The 22,279-nt window shown below is 48.8% G+C and overlaps 8 protein-coding genes across 8 annotated transcripts; 7 read left to right on the top strand and 1 right to left on the bottom strand.

The window, feature by feature from the left end:
- Positions 1–376: 376 nt before the first annotated feature.
- On the top strand, positions 377–885 carry BKA67DRAFT_529593 (uncharacterized protein; the record flags this gene model as incomplete). The annotated part of the gene is made up of 2 exons (XM_046099093.1): positions 377–446; positions 533–885. 2 exons carry the CDS (start codon positions 377–379, stop codon positions 883–885), a joined length of 423 nt encoding a protein of 140 aa, XP_045963571.1.
- Positions 886–2,581: 1,696 nt separating this feature from the next.
- Positions 2,582–3,870, top strand: BKA67DRAFT_529592 (uncharacterized protein; the record flags this gene model as incomplete). The annotated part of the gene is made up of 4 exons (XM_046099092.1): positions 2,582–2,725; positions 2,785–3,350; positions 3,412–3,479; positions 3,530–3,870. The coding sequence occupies 4 exons, from the start codon at positions 2,582–2,584 to the stop codon at positions 3,868–3,870; spliced, it is 1,119 nt and encodes a 372-aa protein (XP_045963570.1).
- A 742-nt stretch (positions 3,871–4,612) lies between these two features.
- Positions 4,613–7,123, top strand: BKA67DRAFT_508954 (cytosolic phospholipase A2 zeta; the record flags this gene model as incomplete). Its single annotated transcript, XM_046097198.1, has 1 exon — positions 4,613–7,123. One exon carries the CDS (start codon positions 4,613–4,615, stop codon positions 7,121–7,123), a length of 2,511 nt encoding a protein of 836 aa, XP_045963569.1.
- A 775-nt stretch (positions 7,124–7,898) lies between these two features.
- On the top strand, positions 7,899–9,043 carry BKA67DRAFT_652668 (R3H-associated N-terminal domain-containing protein; the record flags this gene model as incomplete). The annotated part of the gene is made up of 3 exons (XM_046106208.1): positions 7,899–8,283; positions 8,337–8,823; positions 8,875–9,043. 3 exons carry the CDS (start codon positions 7,899–7,901, stop codon positions 9,041–9,043), a joined length of 1,041 nt encoding a protein of 346 aa, XP_045963568.1.
- Positions 9,044–10,166: 1,123 nt separating this feature from the next.
- BKA67DRAFT_509315 (uncharacterized protein) lies at positions 10,167–12,159 on the top strand (the record flags this gene model as incomplete). Its single annotated transcript, XM_046097231.1, has 2 exons — positions 10,167–10,824; positions 10,883–12,159. The coding sequence occupies 2 exons, from the start codon at positions 10,167–10,169 to the stop codon at positions 12,157–12,159; spliced, it is 1,935 nt and encodes a 644-aa protein (XP_045963567.1).
- Positions 12,160–12,680: 521 nt separating this feature from the next.
- On the top strand, positions 12,681–14,636 carry BKA67DRAFT_652666 (uncharacterized protein; the record flags this gene model as incomplete). Its single annotated transcript, XM_046106207.1, has 1 exon — positions 12,681–14,636. One exon carries the CDS (start codon positions 12,681–12,683, stop codon positions 14,634–14,636), a length of 1,956 nt encoding a protein of 651 aa, XP_045963566.1.
- A 921-nt stretch (positions 14,637–15,557) lies between these two features.
- On the bottom strand, positions 15,558–16,117 carry BKA67DRAFT_666248 (uncharacterized protein; the record flags this gene model as incomplete). Its single annotated transcript, XM_046108590.1, has 3 exons — positions 15,717–16,117; positions 15,594–15,660; positions 15,558–15,561 (listed from the first exon to the last, which is right to left on the bottom strand). Exons 1-3 carry the CDS (start codon positions 15,973–15,975, stop codon positions 15,558–15,560), a joined length of 330 nt encoding a protein of 109 aa, XP_045963565.1. The 5' UTR covers positions 15,976–16,117.
- A 2,143-nt stretch (positions 16,118–18,260) lies between these two features.
- On the top strand, positions 18,261–19,844 carry BKA67DRAFT_529586 (Tannase/feruloyl esterase; the record flags this gene model as incomplete). The annotated part of the gene is made up of 2 exons (XM_046099091.1): positions 18,261–18,924; positions 18,976–19,844. 2 exons carry the CDS (start codon positions 18,261–18,263, stop codon positions 19,842–19,844), a joined length of 1,533 nt encoding a protein of 510 aa, XP_045963564.1.
- Between the last annotated feature and the right edge of the window lie 2,435 nt (positions 19,845–22,279).

Genomic DNA, 22,279 nt, shown 5'->3' with positions numbered 1-22,279 from the left:
TTGTGGGGGCCTTGTGACGTATTATGTAAGACAGCATGACAATACTCTGTAAATTACACGTAAGAACCGATAATCACGATGCACTACAGAGCGTGGGACGTGCAGCATTATTCCAACCTTTGTCATGACATACGTGATCTACCTTAACACCTCTATAATTAACCATGACGAATATACTCACATAATGTCTTACATAAGAAGCGTGTGTATTCTAAGCATTTGGTCTATAATACTCCCCCGCTTCGCTTGTGTTTATATGTGTATATATACATATAACTACCAGCTAACCCTCGCATCCGGAACCGTTAGCATAGGTCTTTACACGACATTACAAAATATAAATCCAATTATAGACCCAGTTACGGAATATATTACCATGCGTTTCTCTCAGTTCCTTCTTGGTGCCTTGGCCACCGTGGCCTTTGCTGCTCCCTTGAATCTCAAAGGTATACTCTAACGTACCATTGTGCTGTACCATTCTTATGAGCTAATTGGAACAAAGAGCGGTCAGCTCTTACTGAACGGGACCCAGCGCCAGGCCGTAACGGCACAGAATATACATCTGAGGTTGAGCCCACTGAGAAACGCAAGCGAGGCCGTAACGGAACAGAGTATACAGCTGAGGTTGAGCCCACTGAGAAACGCAAGCGAGGCCGGAACGGAACAGAGTATACATCTGAGGTTGAGCCCACTGAGAAACGCAAGCGAGGCCGTAACGGCACAGAATATACAGCTGAGGTTGAGCCCACTGAGAAACGCAAGCGAGGCCGTAACGGCACAGAATATACAGCTGAGGTTGAGCCCACTGAGAAACGCAAGCGAGGCCGCAACGGTACTGAGTACGGCAAGGTTGTCGAAGACGACTCGACTGAAGCTTCTGTCTAGACAGAAATGCAACCATCTTTAATCGAGTGGCGGTGAACGATTAGGAACACGATATGAAGCAAATGGAAATATGACACGTAACTAATGGTTCGTGACATTGTAGTAGATACAAAACCATCAACATGCAACATAAGCTTATGGTCCTATCCGTAGTTATCCTAGTTTCACAAGCTGCTTTGTGAGTTAATGATATGTTCCATCATTATTTCATGTGTCCTGCGCCTGACTCATTAATTTATCTCCAAAAGACCTCATGCTCTTTCAGCTGCGGTGCCCCAGTCCGACCTATTCTGTTTCAAGTAAATTTTGAATACTTCGTGTACCTATTGGGCAGTCGGAATGATCGAATAGACGGGGCCACGGCATTCATCAAAGTAACACCCCCCAAGAGCCAGCATCTTTCCGACAGACCATACCATGGTCTCAGTACTCAGAGTAGCCTAACCTTAGTGCAGGGGCACATTGACCTTTACCAGTAGTGCAGAACAAGCCAATAGCCCTCCTACGTCTTTCCACAGGTGACTATCGCCTTCGTTTAGTGCCTCTCTCTGTAGGGAGTATCCACATACTGTAGCGCAAGAGAACGGTTAAACTTACAATAATATCGCCCATCCGTTGTGAAGCTGGGCTTCAAGAGTGAACATATCCGTAGGCCCGGGCGATGGCGCGGCTGATCGCTCCTGGCTGTAGCGAGAAGACCCAACGAAAAGGTAATGCAGTCTTTATTGTCTCAATTCCCGGTTCTGAAATTTGAATAAAAAATAGAAATAGGTAGCTCTGACCGTTCAAGGGTAGGCGATTTACGATAGTGCGGCAATGATGAGTGAAGTAATGTTCAAGGTGGTGATCATGCACACATTTGATGTACTCCCTTCTCAAACATGGACCAACTATATCCTTACGGTGTTCTCGCTTGAGTATAAAATCCATCGTCTCCTCTATTCCCTGTTTCGTGATCGGGAGTAAGGTCTTACCTGGTTGACTCAATTCCAATCTCAACATATTATAATCCAGCTGCGCCCTGATACAGGTTTTCACCAGCAAACTCCAACAAGCGGAGCCAAAATATTAGTACACTGGGAGGTGATAATCCAGAAGCCCAGCAAGATCCTTGGTGCCCAGATTGAGGGACCAGCTAACATATGGACTGCCGAAGCTCAGTTTCCTCTAGCCTAGGTTGATAAATCCTTTGTTCTTTTCTCCCAACGTTATGATGTGTCCCATCCACCCTGCGGAGAGTTCTGCGGACTCGATGTCAGTCGCAGAAGTGAAATGCTAGACTAGTTGATACCAGAAAGAGTTTCGTGCTCCGATCCATGCGTCGCAGACCCTGAACGGTTTAACCTTAAAACATATGGAATATTGCGCAGACCAATCAGAAGACGAGGTCAACACTAGCTAATGATGCTTCGGGGTACGTTCGAATTTATACTTCCAAATTTAGTGCCTGATCGCGCCAAAGTCTGGTCTTCGTATGTACTATACGCAGTAGTTAGTTCCGTAGTGTAATGTCAAAGCTCAAGCGTACTCCTGCTCTCATTGTTCGTAAATCCATTCCTGCAACGCGATTGAAAAATGTTAGCCAAATCATTTGCAAGCCCATACCTCTCGAAATCCAGGTAAATTGACATTTCCTCCAAGGTGGCTGTGCGTTATGGTCAAGAATATTTTATCACAATTCTCGTACTTAGCGACCATGGCAGACAGGAGTGGGCAGGTCAAGGCCGTGGCCATACTTTTCCTCATAACCACCTGGGTTCTGGTTCCGTTAAGATTATATTGTCGCGGTTACATTGTGAAGTCCTTCGGCTCCGACGACTGGATCCTATGCTTCTTACAGGTTAGTTTGTTCAAACTGCGTTACTTCTATGAAGTGCATTGTGATTCACGCATATCTAGATCGTCTTCACGATTTACCTTATATCACAATTGCTGGGCGCTGTGGCGGGAACAGGTCGTCACAAAACCGACATCACGCCCGAGGCCAATACCGAAGCACTTAGGGTAAGCAATGAACGGAGCTCTGTAGTCGTCAGAGAATTTGGTGCTAATACAGCTGTCTTGGCGACTGGGCAGTGGTGGTTTATATGCGAGCTTCTCTACATCATCTCTACATGTGCGCTGAAAATCTCAGTGGGCTTCTCATTGCTGCGAATTTGTGTGAGGCCAGCTTATGCCCGCATCATCCATTTTTTGATGTACGCAACTGGTCTTGTGGGAATAGTATACTTTCTGATGGTTCTTCTTCAATGTCGACCCATGTCAACTTTCTGGGAACAGTCGCCCAGAACGAATGACCTTTGCTTCAAAAATAGCATCGTGCTCGGTTTAACATACACCATAGCCATCATGAACTGCTTGGCAGATTGGGCATTCAGCATACTTCCGATCCTCGTTGTCAAACATCTCAATATGCGACGCTCCACGAAAGTATCGTTAAGCGCGATCTTAGGTCTCGCAGCTTTGTATGTGGACTCTCTCACTCAAGAACATTCGTGTGGACGGACGACTAAAAAGCGTCTACAGAGGGAGCATAGCGACCGTCGTACGTTGCTTCTATATCCCCACCTTACTTGTGGGTGATGATTTTCTATGTGAGTCATTCTATGGTCTCCGGACGATCATCGGTTAACATGATCGTCAGTCGCTACAACAGAGGTGGCATTATGGAGTACGATAGAACCCGGACTAGGGATCATCGCGACCTCACTCGCTATACTCCGCCCGTTGTATCGCGCCATGAAAATTCGAATCGGATTATATGGCAGCCAAACGGCTGAATACCACATACGGGACACCGATGCGGTTAGCCTCTATAGTGCAGCAAAGACAGCTGGAAATCTCTCTCAGAGTAATGTTTTTGGATTATTCAAAGGTGCAACCAAGACGGAGTCAAGCGATAATGCTCATATGTCCGAGACACGCGAGCTTCATGTAACGACGGAGTTAACGGCCCCAGCAGTGGCTTGGGTTTCCCCAGGGTAACTGGGCATTCGGGCCAATGGAGATAAATAGATACCACTCCAACTGAACAGAGCTCTTAGGCATGTATAACGAAAGACTTCGTGCCACTTCTGTCAAGGAACCAACTTTCGGCGGTTGGTACATGTATGAACATTCGGTTCACGGTTAGTCCTGGGGGGGTAAAACTGGAGGTCTCAATCTATCTCTTAACGAATGTTGTTTGAAGAAAGCTGACCGGCACACTGCAACCAGCCTTGTGGTGACAAGTCCAATCCGGCATACCGATAGTAACTCAACATCACTAGCACCTTTTCGATCATAGCAATACTTCGTGCATTGGATCACTCCACTATCGAATGCATTCGCAAGTCAATTGAGCGTGAAGATAATACAGCAAAAGTGGACGCGCTCGACGTGTCCCTCTGTTGTCAATTGCCAAGACCGTTAAGGCCGAGGAAATCATGGAAGAGTTGATTGTCGAGAAGAACACCCCAACGTAGCCCCACCAGCCGTTGTTAAGTGGTTAAAATGCATATTTATGTATCAATTGATGCGATTGCGCGTAGATTATCGATGATGTCACGTTCACGTTCAGAGAAATTAGATCTTGATTGTCATGCAGGATCTTTCAATTCACTCATGGAAATGCGCCCGGTCCAAAAAAGACTAAGCGCTTACACATTTCAGAAAAGATTGCTTGATAGGACGATTCGGACCATGCGCAAATCGCCAGTGTTTTTTCAGCCTTAGATGGTACGCAACAATGAGGTTTCCCCAGCTGTGTCGCGTACAACAGCGGATATGGCTCTCGCGCAGAAGCTACCAATTGGCGCCGATCTCAGGCTGGGCAACCAAGCTGCACCACCCTCGACGATCAGCAGCCCTCTGCCGTGGTAGCCGACCTGTGGGCCTGAGCAGAACAGGACAGCGATTCCCGCGGACTTTCTTTTCGTTCAGTAAAGAGCAGCAACAGCAGCAAACTTCCGATAAAGGTATCCTCGCCCGAAGCGCGCCGGTAGTTCTGGTTCTCGGTGGCTTACTTATATACACCGTCTATCCAGGCGATGAATTAGACCAGGCCCGCCCCTCACGCGAAACCAAAAAGCGCTTGGAGAAGGCGCAAGGTCAGGATGGTTGGCCTCCATCATCAAGTGCCTGGTCGAGCTTTACCAGCAAGTTCAAAGATTTCTCGACGGTAACGGATATTGAATGGTCGGCTCTTTCGGATCGCATGGTTGAATTGATCCTGCCGGAGTGGTCAAAAACAATTCCAATCTACCTTCGCAAATTGCAGCGCGAACTTTCCTTGGCTCCTGGCTCCCTGGCTGACGAGATATGGAATGAGGCTCATGACCCCTTTATTCATCCGGAAATTCGATACAAGGCCAAGGTTCGTGTTTCAGACGAGATCTGTGATGAAGAGAAGGAATTTTTAGCTCGCCGGAAAAAGGTTGCGACAATGGCATTGGCCCGCTATCTGGGCCTCAAAGAAGAAGATGTGCACCCAGATGATGTGCCGACCATAGCCATGTGTGGTTCTGGAGGCGGCTTGAGAGCACTCGTTGCTGGCACGGGCTCAATGCTTGCCACTCAAGAAGACGGCCTCTTCGATTGTGTGACTTACACATCTGGCGTTAGCGGTTCTTGCTGGCTCCAAGCGTTATACCACTCTACTTTCACTGAACACCGGCTGGAAAATGTCATTGACCACCTGAAGGCTCGTTTGGGCGTTCACATTGCGTACCCTCCCGCTGCCTTTTCTTCGGTCCTTACTGCACCCACAAACAAAATGCTTCTTGCAAGCATGGTCGAAAAATTGAAAGGCGACCCCAACGCGGACTTTGGTCTTGTCGATGTTTACGGCATTTTACTGGCGGCAAGGCTTCTTGTGCCAAAAGGTGAATTGGGAGTCAGCGAACGCGATTTTAAGCTCTCAAACCAGCGAGAGTACATCAAATACGGACAAAACCCGTTGCCGATATATACTGCGGTTCGGCATGAAATTCCCGACATTGACGGCGTTGCCTCAGCGAGACCAGGTGACACGCCTTCAGAAGACGCTAAAGAAATTGCCAAACAGGAAGCTTGGTTCCAATGGTTCGAGATGACGCCGTATGAGTTCTTTTGTGAGGAGTTCGGTGCAGGCATACCAACATGGGCTATGGGCCGAAACTTCAAAGACGGAGCAGATGTGCCGCCCGAGAGCGGGTTTCATCTTCCTGAACTACGGATGCCGCTCCTCATGGGCATTTATGGGTCCGCATTCTGCGCAACGTTGAGTCACTATTACCGAGAGATTCGTCCTTTAGTTAGGAGTCTTACAGGATTCAGCGCCATTGACGAGATGGTACATGGTCGCAGCGATGATCTCTCTAAGGTGCACCCTATCGATCCTGCTCAAATCCCCAATTTCGTTTACGGAATGGATGATCAACTCCGCTACACAACGCCAACAGCCATTGCCAAGACGCCGTATATACAACTAATGGACGCTGGAATGTCCAACAACCTTCCTATCTATCCATTACTTCGGCCAGGACGTGACGTCGACGTTATGATTGCATTTGATGCATCTGCAGACATCAGGACGGATAATTGGTTGTCTGTAACCGATGGCTATTGTCGCCAGCGTGGCATTAAAGGTTGGCCTGTTGGTATAGGTTGGCCAAAGGCTGGTGAAACACCCAAGCAAATTGAGCAAGAACTAGAAGCTGCGCAAGCCGATTCCACCGCCGAGGCAGATTCCAAGCTGCGCAAAGCGAAGCATGCTGATGAAACTGGGCACGCGACAGATCCCGCCGACCAGAAAAACAAAGCTGAACATGATCAGTCACACCCCGAAGATTCGGACCTCGGATATTGTACCATCTGGGTCGGAACGACGGAGGAGCGTGGCTCAGAGCCCCCTCCGCCCAGCAAAGCACTGGATGAGTCCAGCAGTTGGCAGCTTATGCACCAGGATGCTGGCATTGCCGTAGTCTATTTGCCATTCATGGCTAATCCCAAGGTTGATGGGGTCGATCCGGCGAAAAGCGACTACATGAGCACGTGGAATTTCGTTTACACTCCAGAGCAAGTCGACAAGGTGGTCGAGTTAGCGCGAGCTAATTATGACGAAGGTAAGGAACAAATACGCGGTTGCATAAGAGCTGTGTACGAACGCCGAAGGAAGACAAGAGAGAAAAGGGAAGCAGGGTTGAAGAAGGAGAAGAAAAGAAGAGCGAGAAGGTTAGGAGTTGATGGGAAACTAGGCGAGGGTGATCACTTCAGTTGATAACCATTCATAACAGGAATGGACCTGCAGCCACCATGCAGAGGCACGCACAAGGATGAAAGGCGATGGAGGCTTTGATGCGATTTATTGTTTTGTGAAGTTAGCATATCATGACGACCCTAGCCTTGATACCATTGGATGACATGCCGACTATTTAATGGATTCGATTCAGACAGGTTGACGCCCAAAGGATCGTGTACACCATTTTACGTGTGTGACACCTATTCAGGGGCCGTGCTGTATGGTGTACACAATCGCCAGAGGTCGACGATCTTGCGTCTGTCGCAAAACTGCTCTTATTTGGATGATTGGATATCTACCGGGACCCTATCATATTGGCTGTGAAATGTGCTTCTTGCACTGCTTGACACCAAGGCCAAGATTCAAATTAACTTAAGTGGCAGCGTGGCAAGATATCTGTACGGATCTGTAGAAAGGGGGAAGAGAGACGACCTGCATGCACTGAAGCGGGGCTCAACGCCCGAGCAGCCGGCGCAGGTTCAGCGGGGTTTTCTAGGTTAGCTGATGCACATGCCTGCGCTACGATTCCCATTGGCCAAGAGTCATATCAGTCCGAGTCGATGTGTCATTCTGGGTCATCTTAAGTCATCTCTCCATCCTGAGGACTTGTATCAACCCCGAAACTCGACCTCTGACTGAGCATATCACCCTCGCTTTTGGTCCTTTACCCACCCCCATCCAATAGGTTTGTTAGGCGCGCGATTCCAGCCTACGCACTGCAACCAATCCCGATTCCTCATCGTTCCCCGCGAAGATGGCTATCTACTCGTCAGTGCCGCCACCCCCGGAGCTGCAGGGCTCAGCGGATGCGTCTCAGCAGCATGCGGAATTGCCTCAACCGCAGAGCGCAACTGTTGTTGCAGCGTCAAGTCAGATTGACATTGAAGCGTGGACAGTTTCCGCGCTTCAATCGTTGAGTGTATCAGCCGATGCACCTGCGACGATCCCGCTGTCAATCCCACTGGATGAACATGTCCGGAGCAGCCCTGCAACGAAGCGTTCCGTGAGGGTACAAGAGCCTGAACGGAGTGCTACTACGCCCTCTCGCCGCCCTCTTTCCCGACGCGATAGTATGGATCGCCGGGATGCTTTGCTGAAGGGCAAGGAGGGCAGCCGGCAGCGGCGTCGCTGGGAGAATGGTATTACAACTAGCTATCTCCCACGTGGTTCCGTGAGCTAATACATTTGTCAGATCGATTGATGCATAACCCCTACTTCCAGCCGCCCGAGCCCATCGATTACGTGCCTCGTCCCACGCATCCCGTGCAACATGTACCTTATCAGGTTGCTGCCGCGTGGGATTCACGCCTGCGGGCTGACGTAGAGGCCAAGAAAGCAGCCGCTACACTCCGCAAGCAGAAGCAGACCCAGACTCTCGGCGACGAGAACGTGTCGGGACGCGTCCCGCGCGAGCTCTTTGTGCGGGCCAAGAAGACCCCAGCTGTCAAGACATGGGTTCGCTCGCTCGAGGAACCAGTTCGCAAGTTCCTGGTTGACCGCGATGTCGCCAAGGAGGCCGAGATCGAGAGTGACGATACTGAAGACGAAGAGATCGTCTTTGTTGGTCGTAACGGCTCAATGAGAGATGGCTGGAAGAAAGCCAGGCGTGAAGGCCCAAAAGACGAATCTGGCATGTTGCTTGATCTCCTTGGCGATGACGATGAGAGCGGTGCGTTCAAGTATGTCGTCTTCTCCTGTCTAAAGCTGTTGCCGCTCACTGACTTGGGTAGACGATGGATTAGTCATTCTATTTCGGATTACTACGGGCTAGATTCGCGTTCCATTCTCGTGGGCAACCCGAAGCGCAAGGTTGTCTACGTTGGTGTAAAGCAGATGAAGACGGGTCATGCAGTGGGCCCACTGACAACTCTACCCCGACCATTGTGGGAGCTTTGCTAATCTGCCAGAAGCTTCTTGTTGACTCTAGCTTGACTTCTCGTGCAATCTTAGGTTGGATCACAACACATCATTGTTGGCTTGGTCATGAAAAACCGCATTTAGACATTGATAGATGGCAGCATACGCCTACTCAAAATTGTTCACAAAGACCCTCTTGTATGCTGGCAAGGAGACACCTGCTACTTTGCTTGCTTTCCACTTTGGCGGAATCATAGCGTATTCCTCAACTTGCATTTTTATACGTGTACCGGCCATATGGATATTCCACGACCATAGATGAGCAACTATGTCGGCAATGATTCCAAATCGCCTCGTATCGATGATCACAATACGACTCCTTGAGCGCTGGTCAAGACGCTCGAGTGCTGTTACTGTGGCTTGCATATATGCACGGTAGGAATGCGGATAATGCGGAGCGCTGTGGGGGCTCCACCCTACCCCACGGGGAAAGTGAGAAACTACTGGCTGCTAGGTGCCGATCAAAACGTCACCATAGCATTATATGTAAGGCGGACAGGTTATTGACCCAGTACCATTCTGCCATTCGAGCCTTACCTCCAGCGCGGGGTTACGGATTCGCATAGCTATGCGACGCAGCCAGTGGTCTTGGGTCTGGTCAGACGAGTTGGGGCTGCAACATACCGAATCCCGGTGCTTGGGGTTTCCAGCAAGAGGCATCTCCCAGATCCCATCTAGTTATAGCACACAGCTCGGCTTCCCGCACAAGGACTAGGCTGAACCGTGACAAGAAGTATAGCCACCATATGTGGTTCGATTTTACTCAATTTGAGCAGATCACCGCATGCCATTGGCCAACGGGTCAAAGGAAATCTGCCACTGAAGCCCGAACTCTATTTCAACTATCAGCACATGGTCATTTGATGGGGAGAAAGGGCCCTAAAGCGCCTAGTATTTCCTTATTGAGGAGAGAATGCATTGGAGTTGAGCCCTCGCCGCATCTCTGCACGCTTGCGCGGGTGCGGGGTCTTTGTGGATGTGTGACATTGAGCTGCATACATATATGCCAGACAACTCCCACGGGTATTCCCAAATCGCAATGGCATGAACAAAAATCATCATCTTCTGTGCAACCTTATTCTATACTCCCTGGATTGTTGTCATCATGACTGTGGGACCTATCCCCGTGCGCGATGTGCCGTCAACGCGTTCGGCTCGGACGAGGCAAATCGCCCCTGGGTCTACGAACTTGACCATGCCGGAATGGCCGCAGACAGCAAAGGATACATCTGTTGACGCCGACGCTGTTGCCACCAAAGTCATTGGTTCTTTGAACCTGGCCCTCAATCAAGGCGACAATGCTGCAGTAGCCAAGCTCTTTTGTGATGACGGCTACTGGAGGGACCACCTTTGCCTGACATGGGACCTGCGGACCATGAAGGGAAGCAGCAAGATCAAGGGGTTTCTAGACAGCGTACATCACCTCAAGAAGATCGATATTGATCGGTCCACTCCTCTTCGTGCCCCATCCCTCCAAGCAATCAACCCAAATGAGACTTTAACAGGTATACAGTTCTTCACCAAGGTTACCACAGACGAGGGCTCAGGACGAGGCCTCGTCAACCTTGTCGAAGAGTCCGGAGACTGGAAGATATTTACCTGTTTTACGACGCTCGAAACGCTCAGCGGTTTTGAAGAGCAGACTGGCCACAACAGGCCAAAGGGTGTCCAACACGGTGCAATGATATCAAGAAAGAACTGGTTAGATAGGAGAAAGGAAGAGGTTGAGTTTCAGAATAAGGACCCAGATGTTCTCATCATCGGTAGGAATTGACACCACCCTCAACTCTAGAACTGAATATGGCTGATATCATGCATCAGGCTGCGGTCAGGCCGGTCTCACAATTTCCTCTCGTCTCAAAATGATAGGAGTCCCAACTCTAGTTATAGATGCATGCGAAGAGGTTGGTGACGGGTGGAAGAACCGCTATCACCAGCTCGTCCTACACGATCCCATCTGGTACGACCAAATGCCATACCTGCCGTTTCCTGATTTTTGGCCTATATACACGCCAAAGGATAAGCTTGCCGGCTACTTCAAGGCTTACGCCGAGATGCTCGAGCTTAACGTCTGGACCAAGACTACCGTGGACTCCACAAGTTGGGACGAGTCCAAGCATAAGTGGACCGTGCAGCTCAGCCGCCGAATGCCAAACGGTAGCGTCGAGTCGCGCACACTGCACCCAAAGCATGTTGTCCAAGCTACTGGCCACTCGGGCAAGGCCAACAAGCCCGACTTCCCGGGTTGGGATAGCTTCAAGGGAGATGTGATCTGTCACTCTTCCGAGTTCAAGGGCGCTGGCCAATACGGCACGGGCGATCGCAAGGGCAAGAAGGCCGTTGTGGTCGGTTCCTGTAATTCGGCCATGGACATCTGCCAGGCGTTTTACGAGGAAGGTTACGACGTGACCATGGTCCAGCGGACGTCGACGGCCATCATAGGCGCCGAGACGATCAAGAACCTGCTGCTCGGCAAGCTGTATTCCCAGGACGGCCCGCCCGTCGAGGATGCCGACATGCTGATCTGGGGCTGGCCCAGCGAGGTCTTCAAGGCCATGCACAAGGAACTGACCCATATGCAGATAGAGCAGGACAAGGATATCCTGGAAGGTCTCGAGAAGGCCGGTTACAAGGTCGACTACGGCCCAGATGACTGCGGCATCTTCATCAAGTACTTCCAGCGTGGCGGCGGCTACTACTTTGACGTCGGAAGTTGCCATCTCATCATTGATGGCCAGGTAAAGGTCAAGCAAGGACAAGAAATTGCCGAGATCTTGGAGCACGGAATCAAGTTTGCCGACGGCTCGGAGCTCGAGGCGGATGAGATTGTGGTCGCCACGGGGTACCAGAACATGAGAACCACGTCGAGACAAATCTTTGGCGATAGCGTCGGGGACAAGGTTGGTGATGTTTGGGGCTTCGACGAGGAAGGCGAGATGAGGACCATCTGGAAGCAGAGTGGGCATCCCGGTCTCTGGCTTATGGGTGGCAACTTTGCCATGTGCAGATACTACTCAAGGATCGTGGCGCTGCAGATCAAGGCTCAACTGGAAGGCTACACTGGCAGACATGCAAGGCGGGACTCCAAGATGATGTGATTCATCTCGTGGTTTTCTAACGTCTATCCAGCGGTTCTGTTTGCAAATCAAATCGGCATACCCGATCCTTTTGTGCACATGGTAACATTTAATGCGCTTCTTCTGCGGAGAGCTTCCAATATATCAAACAACTTTAAGACTGCCGTCGGTGCCAAGCGAATGGCATATATTGTTGTACAATCAAATTTCTGAACTGGAAAAAGAAAAAGAAAGTGACATTTGTCTATGGCCCCACAATACATAGTAGTGCCTAATATGAAATCTTAGAAACCAGAACAGATGTGTACGTATTATAATTAAACCTCGTCGGTCCCAAAGAAACAAACAAAACTTGAAAACACCATCCCGCCAGTTCGACAACTAGATTCTTATATACCTCGACATACTAGTCTCTACCTGCAAAGAACGTTAGCACCTCGATGTTCTATTATGACAGTGATCGAACAAGCATGACTAACCTTGATGATGTAAGTACGGTTGCCGTAGTGATTCTGGTTGTCACAGCGGCGACTGAAGTCGCTATGGATGTCGAGACAGCCGTAGTGGTCCTGATGGTTGTACTTGTAGTCGCCACCCCCACACTAACGGAGGAACTGACTATTGTGTTCGATACCACCGTTGCGGAAGTGACCACAGCTGAGGACGTAGAAGTGAGAATCACTGTGCTTGAGACCACTGGATTTGTCACCACCGTGTTCGACAACGCAACGCTCGAAACTGCGGCAGCCGTTGTGATACTTCCAGTGCCCACAGTGACATCGGTACCAACATTAGTGGTCACACTCCCAGCAGCATTCGTACTGGTGATAACGCCCCCACCAGCAGCGGTTGAACTTGTAATTCCAAGGATCGACGATGTCAGACTGCTGAGAATCCCCGACGATGTAGCAGTTCCCGCTACGGCTGTAGCCGACGTGATTGGCAATGACACATCGGTAGATTGGACTCCCGTGAGCGCAGCACTACTCGTTTGGCTTAAGGATAATCCGGATGTCAGAGAACTAATTATTGAAGATACGACGTCCGACGATATGCTGGCGCCTGCGGATTGTGTTGGCAAGGTCAAGGATAAATCAGACGTTACGGAGCCGACAACCGAAGACAAAAGGTCAGAGGTTAGCGAGGCAATGACCGAAGATATGCCGTTGGTATTAGTTGCCGTGGGAAGAATACTGGAAAGATCAGAATTCAAAGATGCGATGATTGACGATAGACCAGTTGGATTCGTTGCGCTGGTCAAAACTCCGGAAAGATCCGAGCTCACTGAATTGATAATGGACGAGAGTATAGCTGTGTCAGTCGCAGTTGGCAGAATGCCAGACAGGTCAGAAGTCAACGATGCAATGATCGATGATAAAATAGCTGAATCCGTTGCTGTAGGTAAAACCCCAGACAGGTCAGATGTTAGCGACGCAATTATCGATGAAAGCCCAACTGAGTCGGTAACTGTAGGTAAAATCCCAGAGAGGTCAGATGTCAACGACGCAATTATCGATGAAATCCCAGCCGAGTCGGTAACCGTAGGTAAAATCCCAGAGAGGTCAGATGTCAACGACGCAATTATCGATGAAAGCGCAGCTGAGTCAGTTGCTGTAGGTATAGCGCCCGATAAGTCGGATGTAATTGATGCAATAATTGACGATAATATATTCGTTGAAACAGTGCCGGTCGGGTCACTAGTTGAGCTAGTGACCGTGGGTAGGATCCCGGAAAGACCAGAGGTTGACGATGCAGTTATTGAGGATAGACCAGATGAATCTGTTGCCGTTGGAAGTATTCCAGATAGATCAGAGGTCAACGATGCAATTATCGAGGATAGGCCGGCTGAGTCGGTCGCTGTTGGCAAGATGCCTGATAGGTCAGAAGTTAGCGACGCAATAATCGATGACAAGCCAGCTGAGTTCGTTGCCGATGATAGTATTCCAGAAAGTTCCGAGGTGAGCGAGGCAATAATCGACGATAGAATATTGGATGAAGCTGTGCTGCTTGGGCTGCCGGCTGTATCGGTTACTCCAGCTGAGGAAGAGGCTCCAGTTGCTCCAGAACTAGTTATTCCAGCTGAATCTGACGGGAAGGCAGTCGTGGAGCCCAAGTCAGAACTGAGTGCTGGCCCCGTACTTTGGCTACTTATCTGGTTGCTGGTGGCCGAAGAGCCAGCCGTACTGCTCACGTCTGTGTTGACGTCGGTGGGGCTGATTGTGTTACTGCTTTGGCCGCCACCACTGGACGAAGACGGGATTCCATTAGTACCTGTAGTTGACCCGGATACGCCAGGGACGCTACCGGTATCCTGGGACGTCGTAGCTGGTGGAGAAAAGGTCGCCGATTCTCCACCAGAGCTTGTAGCACTACTACCATTTGCAACTGTTGAGCTTTCAGTGCTTGATATCGACTCTGAAGAAGAACCCTGTGTGATTGGGAGGTTTGAGAAAGACGTAAACTGCGTTGGTGTAACAGCATTACTTGAGGTCGATTGAGAAGGTGCGCTCGTGTCAGTCGGTGTCGCTTGAGTTGAAGCGTCTGAACTCCCGGGCGTAGTGGCTTGAGTAGTGGACGATGCGATACTCGACGTAGTGTCAGGTTCATTTGACTGAATGCTGCTCGCGTCGAAACTACTGGAAGGCTGCCCACTCGAAGAAACTTCACCTGACACCGTTTGTGATGCTTGTGATGTTGTGTCCAGAGCCGTTGTAACAGCACCGCTGGAAGGACCGGCAGTTGTTGTTGGTGCTAAACTAGTGTTCTCTGTACCGCTCGTTGTGGTTATTATCGGTAGAGTATTCGAGTTTTCCACAGATGTTTGTGGCGTATTGGTACCGGCCGAGCTGCTAGAGAGTTGCGCAGAAGAACTGATGGAATCACTTGTTCCACTGGACGAGGGGCGAATCAGGGTCGCAGAATCACCAAGCCCATTCGATGACGAGCCAATAAGAGAAGTGCTTGTTCCTGAAGCGACCGTTGTCGATGACGACCCTTCATTTGATACTGGAATGCTAAGGCTGGTTACGGTGTTGCTGCTCAGATCCGTGCTTGTCGTCAGATTTGCACCGGCGGACGATACAACAGAGGAAGAGGATATGGCTGATCGTGTTCTGCTGAGCGATGTAGTCGCAGGATCACCCATGTTGAACTCTGATGAACCACTGCTGCGAGTCCTTGAAGTTATTGCACCGAGATCTGTGCTCTGAGATGCACCATTGCTCCCGCTAGAAACTTGCTGAGTCGAAATGAAAGTCGCTGAGTTGCCTGGGGACACAGTTGATTGCAGAGAAGAAATGCCTGTGAATGTGACAATGCCAGCGTCCGTGTTGCTTGCGGAAGAGCCCACGCTCACTCCCTGGCCATATGATCCACTCGGGCCACCAATCTTGGTAATACCATAACTTGGAACGGTCAAGTCATCTATATCACAGTAATCATCTGTCGGGTCATACGATCCAGCATCTGTACCGTATCCCGGCACATTATCTCCTGCAAAGCCGGCGGTACCGTAGAAAGCGCCTGGTAAAGGTTCGGTTGTTAGTTTCGTCGATGATAGCTGATGTGGACCTGCTTACCATTACCAGCGTTCTCGGTCGATGGGCCAATTTGCGAGTTTTGACCACCACCATTGCTTGGACTTGTGGCCAAAATTGTAGTGATATATGTTGTGAGATACGAACGGGTGTAAGTGTAACAAACTTGACCAGGCGCTGAGCTGACTTCGGGCGGAATCTGTTGGCCAGCAATGCCATAAAGCTCATCAGAAGAGCTCTGCCTAGGCACCCCGAGTGCATGGGATGCCGCGCAAAACGTGACGGCCGGAATGAGTCGCATCGTCACTCTAATTCATACAACGACAACTCAACTATCAAGGAAGACGAGTTGAGAATTGAACTCTTCGGGCAGGCAGCCGATAGTCATACACGGTCGTGTTGCCCCTGAGATCTGACATGCTCAGCCCACATGTGACTTCGAGGAATCACTTTGCAAAGCCAATATTATTATGTTCTAGGTCTACTACATGTGTCGTTGCTCATTTAAGATATAATCAAAGCACTGCTTTATGTTCGGCTCTGAGCTTAGAAGTTGTGTCTCAAGCCATGGTTTGAGGCTATGAGTTTATATGATGAATCTAAATTGTCACAATCTGTTTTGTCTAATCTGTTCCCAATCAGAAATCTAAGTGTGGGTAGCGTGGCTCCCCGTTTAGTTGAAACTTCAAATAGTAAGAGAGTAGCCAAAGCGTTGATTGTAACTTTGCTCAACGTTACCCAGGTATGAATCGTGAAGAATGCCACAGGAGTCTGTCGAGTTTCCCGTTTTGATCGAGATCGATTGAGTGTAGAACATCGGCGTGATTACACGTCAGGATATCTGAAGCGGCGCAGAAATACAAAACAGTCGCATGGGCTACGCATATCCGACAATTGCATTGCACCCAGTACTTCCCTGGATTGAAGTAGAGTACATTACAGGATGGTGTGTATCTTAAAGTTGGCAGAGCGTTGGCAATGCAGTAGCGTGAGGATGTCTCAGACAGTTGAAAACATCGGTACGGCCATGGCGGCGGAAGGCGCAGATAGCCGAAAACATTAAACCGATGACATTTGATCAACTGACAATTGGCGCATTATTTGACTTTTGGGGGAAATAGGGAGGCTGTCAGAGTGAAGGGCGTTCGAATCTAACAAGATATTAGCAAATCGTACTGGGGAGACCAACTGACAGGATTTGTCACACAAAAAGCATTCAGGTGGGAAATGTCTTAGTTTCAACTTGAATCCACGATCAGATCGATGACGAAAAGGACCAGCAGGCATTTTTTCATTCAAAATGCTTCGAATATTATTCGTAAAAATATGCTTGGTTCTGTATAAAAATGCATGGTTCATTGTCCAACTACTATAGACATGGGTCTTCACTTGAAAAGCTCGGGCCAACGTACCTTATTGTAGGCGATAAATGGAGCTGTGTCACCGCATATATACTTGTTTCATAATATAATTCAGCCAAGTACATACGTGCCAAGCTACGCTGAGATGTGACTATTCCGGAGCGAAAGATCTATGGCAAAGATTTGTGTTATGCAGAATGTAAGAGAAGGATAAGCATGTCTCTTCAACAGTCACGGACATGACTGTAATTTTTGAAGCCTTTTAGGGCTCGAACGCCACGACTGGATACTCTAGGAACTTTATTGATCACGATGGGACTAAATTTCGTTTGACAAGTGATTTAATAGTACAATTCAGTTAAGACAGTGCGAAGCGCCTGACGTCAATTCAATTTATCGTACACAACGTTCAGCTCGGCCAGTCTTTTTTGAAGACTTTCCACGCCATAAGCTGAGGTGTTGCACGCAGCAAGAGATCACTGATTGTTGCTCAGAAACTGTAAGCCAAGCTCTTTGATACGGAATTTCTCATCATATCAAATTACCTTCCCAAGCATCCAACAAAGGGTGTGCAGTCGGGGCTACCTTTCATTGGCATCCAGCTTCTATGACATCACGTCCTCATTAATTGAGTTTGTTATCATATCGCAGCCATCCTACAATGTATATTAAAAGCTAGAATAAAAGCACAAAGGGAGATCATTTCATGAGGCTGCATTAGCCCCCGGGCCATCGCAGTCGGCGTAGTTCTGTTGAAGAGCTGCTAACATCGAAATACACATGACCCACACATGCTTGAGGGCCAAAACGAGGAGATGCAACATGACCGTTCGTACAGTGGCACGCTGGTGCACTGCTAGTCTGGGTTTTCATTAAGTGCTCGCTAAGGCGTTACTGCCTAATAGAAAAGCTGACCCCTATAGTAGTAGTGATATTGGCTCCGAACTGCCAACCTCAGACTGGCACTCCGGAACGCAGGGTTTCGTTGGTCTCCAAATCCTCCCTTATTGGGACATTATACCGTCATATTCGGCAGAAGCGATGATGAACGAGAATTTCAATGCGCGTCACGCCAGTTATAAAGTCGTTGGCGATCCCCAAAATTAGCATGAAATCGGCCAACGAAAATTATGGCATTGGCGTAAACCATTGGTCATGCTGAGCGGATAGCAATCCATGCATGATGGTTGATTTTGCACTAGGGGCAGCCGTATTGCTCTCAACGATGGCAAAGACAATCGTTGCTTCAGCAGTTTGTGACTTTGACACTTTTACGAACCTCACTTTGGGTAATATTGAGATACTGTCGTTTGATGTCGCAGTTGCGCTGAACGTCTCGGCGGTTGGCGGTGTTGGACCATCGCTTGGCACTGACATCTGCCAGATCGCGATCAAGTACACTCATCCTGGGCAGTATGATGTAGTCAACACTTGGATTGGTCTTCCACATGATCCAACGAATTGGAACTCCCGCTTCCAAATGGTCGGTGGTGGTGGTTGGACCTCAGGTAGTCAGAGTACCATTGTTGCGCCTGTCGCAGCTGGGTATTCGTCCTCATCCACGGATGGGGGACACAACGCCACTCAGCGCACCGCTGATTGGGGCCTTGTTAGCCCCGGAAACACCAATTGGCCTGCGCTTTCGGACTTTGCAAGTGTGGCTCTGGATGAAGCTGCTTCGTTGGGAAAACTTGCAACCTTTATCTATTATGGGCAGAAGCCAACATATTCTTACTGGAATGGCTGCTCCACAGGCGGGAGACAAGGCCATATGATGGCACAACGCTACCCTTCCCAATTCGATGGTATTGTGGCAGGCTCCCCTGCAATCAACTGGCAAAGATTCCAGCTGCAACAATTTTGGTCGGATTTCAAGGCGCACGAATTAGGTAGGCAACAGTTCAAGAAATGAATTACCGTCTGCTAACTCGAGTGTGTAGGCATCGCACCACCGTCATGCGTCCTTCAAGCAATTAGCAGAGCTGCTACAGCGGCATGTGATAAATTGGACGGAGTGGAGGATTCAGTGATATCCTATCCCGGGCAGTGCACATTTGATGCCAAGACACTTGTCGGCCAGGCTATCAACTGTACAAGGCCTCAGGGACTCATCGTCATGACCGAGGAGATGGCCATTTTGGCAAATGCAATCTGGCAAGGCCCGGTTTCCGCTGATGGTGGGTTCCAATGGTATGGAATTAACCGTGATGCAAGTTTGACTGGCCTTCTTTCGACGACATGCACGACTGTTGACAATTGTACTGTGAATCCCTTTCAAATTGGAATCGATTGGCTCCAAATCTTTCTTGCCCGCAATGCCTCTTTTGATACCGACACCCTTACTCATCAGCAATGGGATCGTTTCTATCGCCAGTCTGTCGACGAGTATACTTCTGTCATTGGTACCGACAACCCCGATTTGACAGATTTAAAGAGCGCCGGTACGAAACTACTTGCTTGGCATGGCACTCAAGATCCACTGATTCCTTCCAACGGCACTATCAACTACTACGAGCGTGCCGCTGCTTTCAATGGGCAGGATTTCAGCGACCATGTCCGGTTCTTCTTGGCTCCGGGAGTCGGGCACTGTGGAGGCGGGCCGGGCCTTGATCCTAGCGGCACGGTCTTTGATGTCTTACGCAGCTGGGTGGAGAATGGTACAATCCCAGAAACGCTGCCTGCAACTGGGCCTGCGGTTGGTTCCTCGGATAGCGGAGAGGTTCGGTCTATTGACTTATGCCTGTACCCCAAGGTACTTACCTATAATGGCCCAGATCCTAATGACCAGGCATCCTTTAGTTGTGGTTAGGCTTATTTGGAACTAAAGAAATCCACTATTTAGCACCTGTGTTTCCCATGTCATGGTGGTCTTGCAATTTCCGTATTTGGTATTTTCTTTTGGTCGCAAAAGGTATAGGTAGATCCGCCAAGAATAATAAGTCATGTAAGGGGGAATGTCGCGTAGCTATCAGGTCATATGGTTGTACGGATGGGTTCTGAACATCGACCAACTGACCGTTTGATGTAATATCAGTCGCCCAATGCCCAAGAAGTTCCAGAAAACCGGGATCTTCGGCTGCGGTTACTGATTATTGAGCCGGCGGCGGTAGCCTCTTTTGTAAAAACTTGCATTGTACGTGTTATGAGTTGGGACGGTTTTGTTGGCTTGTAAACGGAAGCGATAGAACCAAAACCAGCGGTTCGTAGCAGGCGGTCCATAGTCTAATGGTGTATATATATTACTGTCTCTTGATTATTTCAGGGGTCTGAGCAGCTGATTAATCGCAAGTCATACTCAGGAATTTAAAGTTTCACAACGCCGTGATATCTATCCCTTTGACTGAATCGTGTGCCGCTTTCCTTGTACCTGATCGTTCCAGACAGCCCATGATTATCGCTATCATGCAAGTAAGGATGGTGCTCAAACGATATGATTATGAGTTGTCGCTAACTTCACCCGGTGTCCAGTTCAACAGATTTATCATGAGCATCTTATGCATGACTGCTGCTGCATTGGCCATGGGTCAGGTCTTGAAGAAGCTTCCTGCTCTATCGAAGAACGATAAAGAGTTGGACGAGATGGTCAGATACAGTCGTTCAAACGGGGATGACGATGGTAACTGGGACTACGGCAGAGATGTCACGATTTAAGCTGGCGAGGACGAGGCTCAGGACTGGGACAAACTCGTCGACAATGAAAGAGCTTGTTTATATATGATTTGGCGTGCAGGCCGTTGCCTTGGTATCACTTGCATGCAGTTATGGGTACGTGATAGTGGATATATGTTGTACAAGATAAATTACAAGTGCTAGCGACTACACATGGTTTAAAGATTATGTAATTTGGCCACTCTTTATGCAAGAAGGCTTTTTTTGCCTGGTCGGATTTCGACTTCCACCAGCCACGAATCAGTGATAAACTTCAGCGTTAATTCATAGAAGTTTTTAGTAGCAAGTGTTGAATCTGGATCCTCCGCACCAATACCCGCCTCACATAGGTGAAACAATCATCGAAATGCGTAGATAAGCTTTTTCCAGAACTCTCAGAACACACCTATGGCCCAGACTTTTAAGATTATCTCCATATAACTCCTCATATATACATATTTATACATAACAAGGAGAGGTAATCTATCTCTATTACGATGTGATCATCCAATCGATCCTAAATCTGTTTTGGTGAAATAGAATTGGTTTCGCTCGACCAGAGATTGGAATGTTGTCGTCCGGGAATTTTATGGACAACTTCTTTTCGAGTATTTGTTTAATTATTCCTTGCTTGTGACGCCCCCTAAATAAACTCTAAGTAGTGGCATCCGAATTGCGGCGTCTGACTTGTTAAGGTCTGATGTTTTCTGAGCGCACGTGGATGTGCCTTGCTGCAATTGTTTCTGGAAACACTCGATCTGTTGAGAGAAGAGCTTGATTCAGGCCTGAGGATAGACTATGGGGCAATCATAAGATCTATTCAACTTGTCACACGGCAGGTCAAGTTCGTTTAAGTCACTGAGAAGTAGTTGCTGTCATCGTTCAATATTAAATTTACTTTTACCGCCATCACGTTCTACGATGATTGATATCACGGATTACCGATTTCGAATGCCAACTGCGATTTATGAAGTAGTCGTCAAAATGCGTGAAGGAAGTTGTCAAAGATTACACTCTCGTACCAGCGTTCAGCCGGGAAATTGATAAAGGCCCTACCCTCTAGACTAGTTAGTCTAGTGCAAGAATGGTGGTGTATCAGTCTGATGGCGCGCAGCCACCACGAGCCGTGCAGCAATGGTCCTATCCATTTGGTGTTCAAATACCTGCACATTGGCTGCGCACGCCATGTATTGCCGGAAGATCATGCCGCCCACGTTATCTTAAGAGCACCGCCAACATTTACAGGGGGGGAGATCCACCAATGCGTGTCGTGACAGGTGATGGGTATGGAATAAAGTCATCACCAACTGCGCATGCGTAATCACTGCCAATAAGGGTGGTAGCGCAATTTAACCGGAGAGCAAACGCACGAATCTTAGCAGCCTTCGTCTGAGAGGAGATGATGAGGTGAGACACCAGCGATATTGCCTGTGCAATATTGAAAAGGAAGCCAGCTCCACATCCACGCACAGCGCCTTTCTGTAGCAGAACTATTGGTATAATACAAGGTGTTAACCAAGTCATGTAATGTTGAGCTTGGCACTGTTTTGGAAGCACTTCTGTTGATTTATAGATTTCGTAGTGAGCTATTGCAAC

The sequence above is a fragment of the Truncatella angustata genome, assembly GCF_020726525.1.
Source record: "Truncatella angustata strain MPI-SDFR-AT-0073 chromosome Unknown BKA67scaffold_1, whole genome shotgun sequence".
Taxonomy (NCBI): Eukaryota; Fungi; Ascomycota; class Sordariomycetes; order Amphisphaeriales; family Sporocadaceae; genus Truncatella; species Truncatella angustata.
Note: the sequence above shows the minus strand (reverse complement) of the source record. Positions and strands in the feature narration are given on the sequence as shown.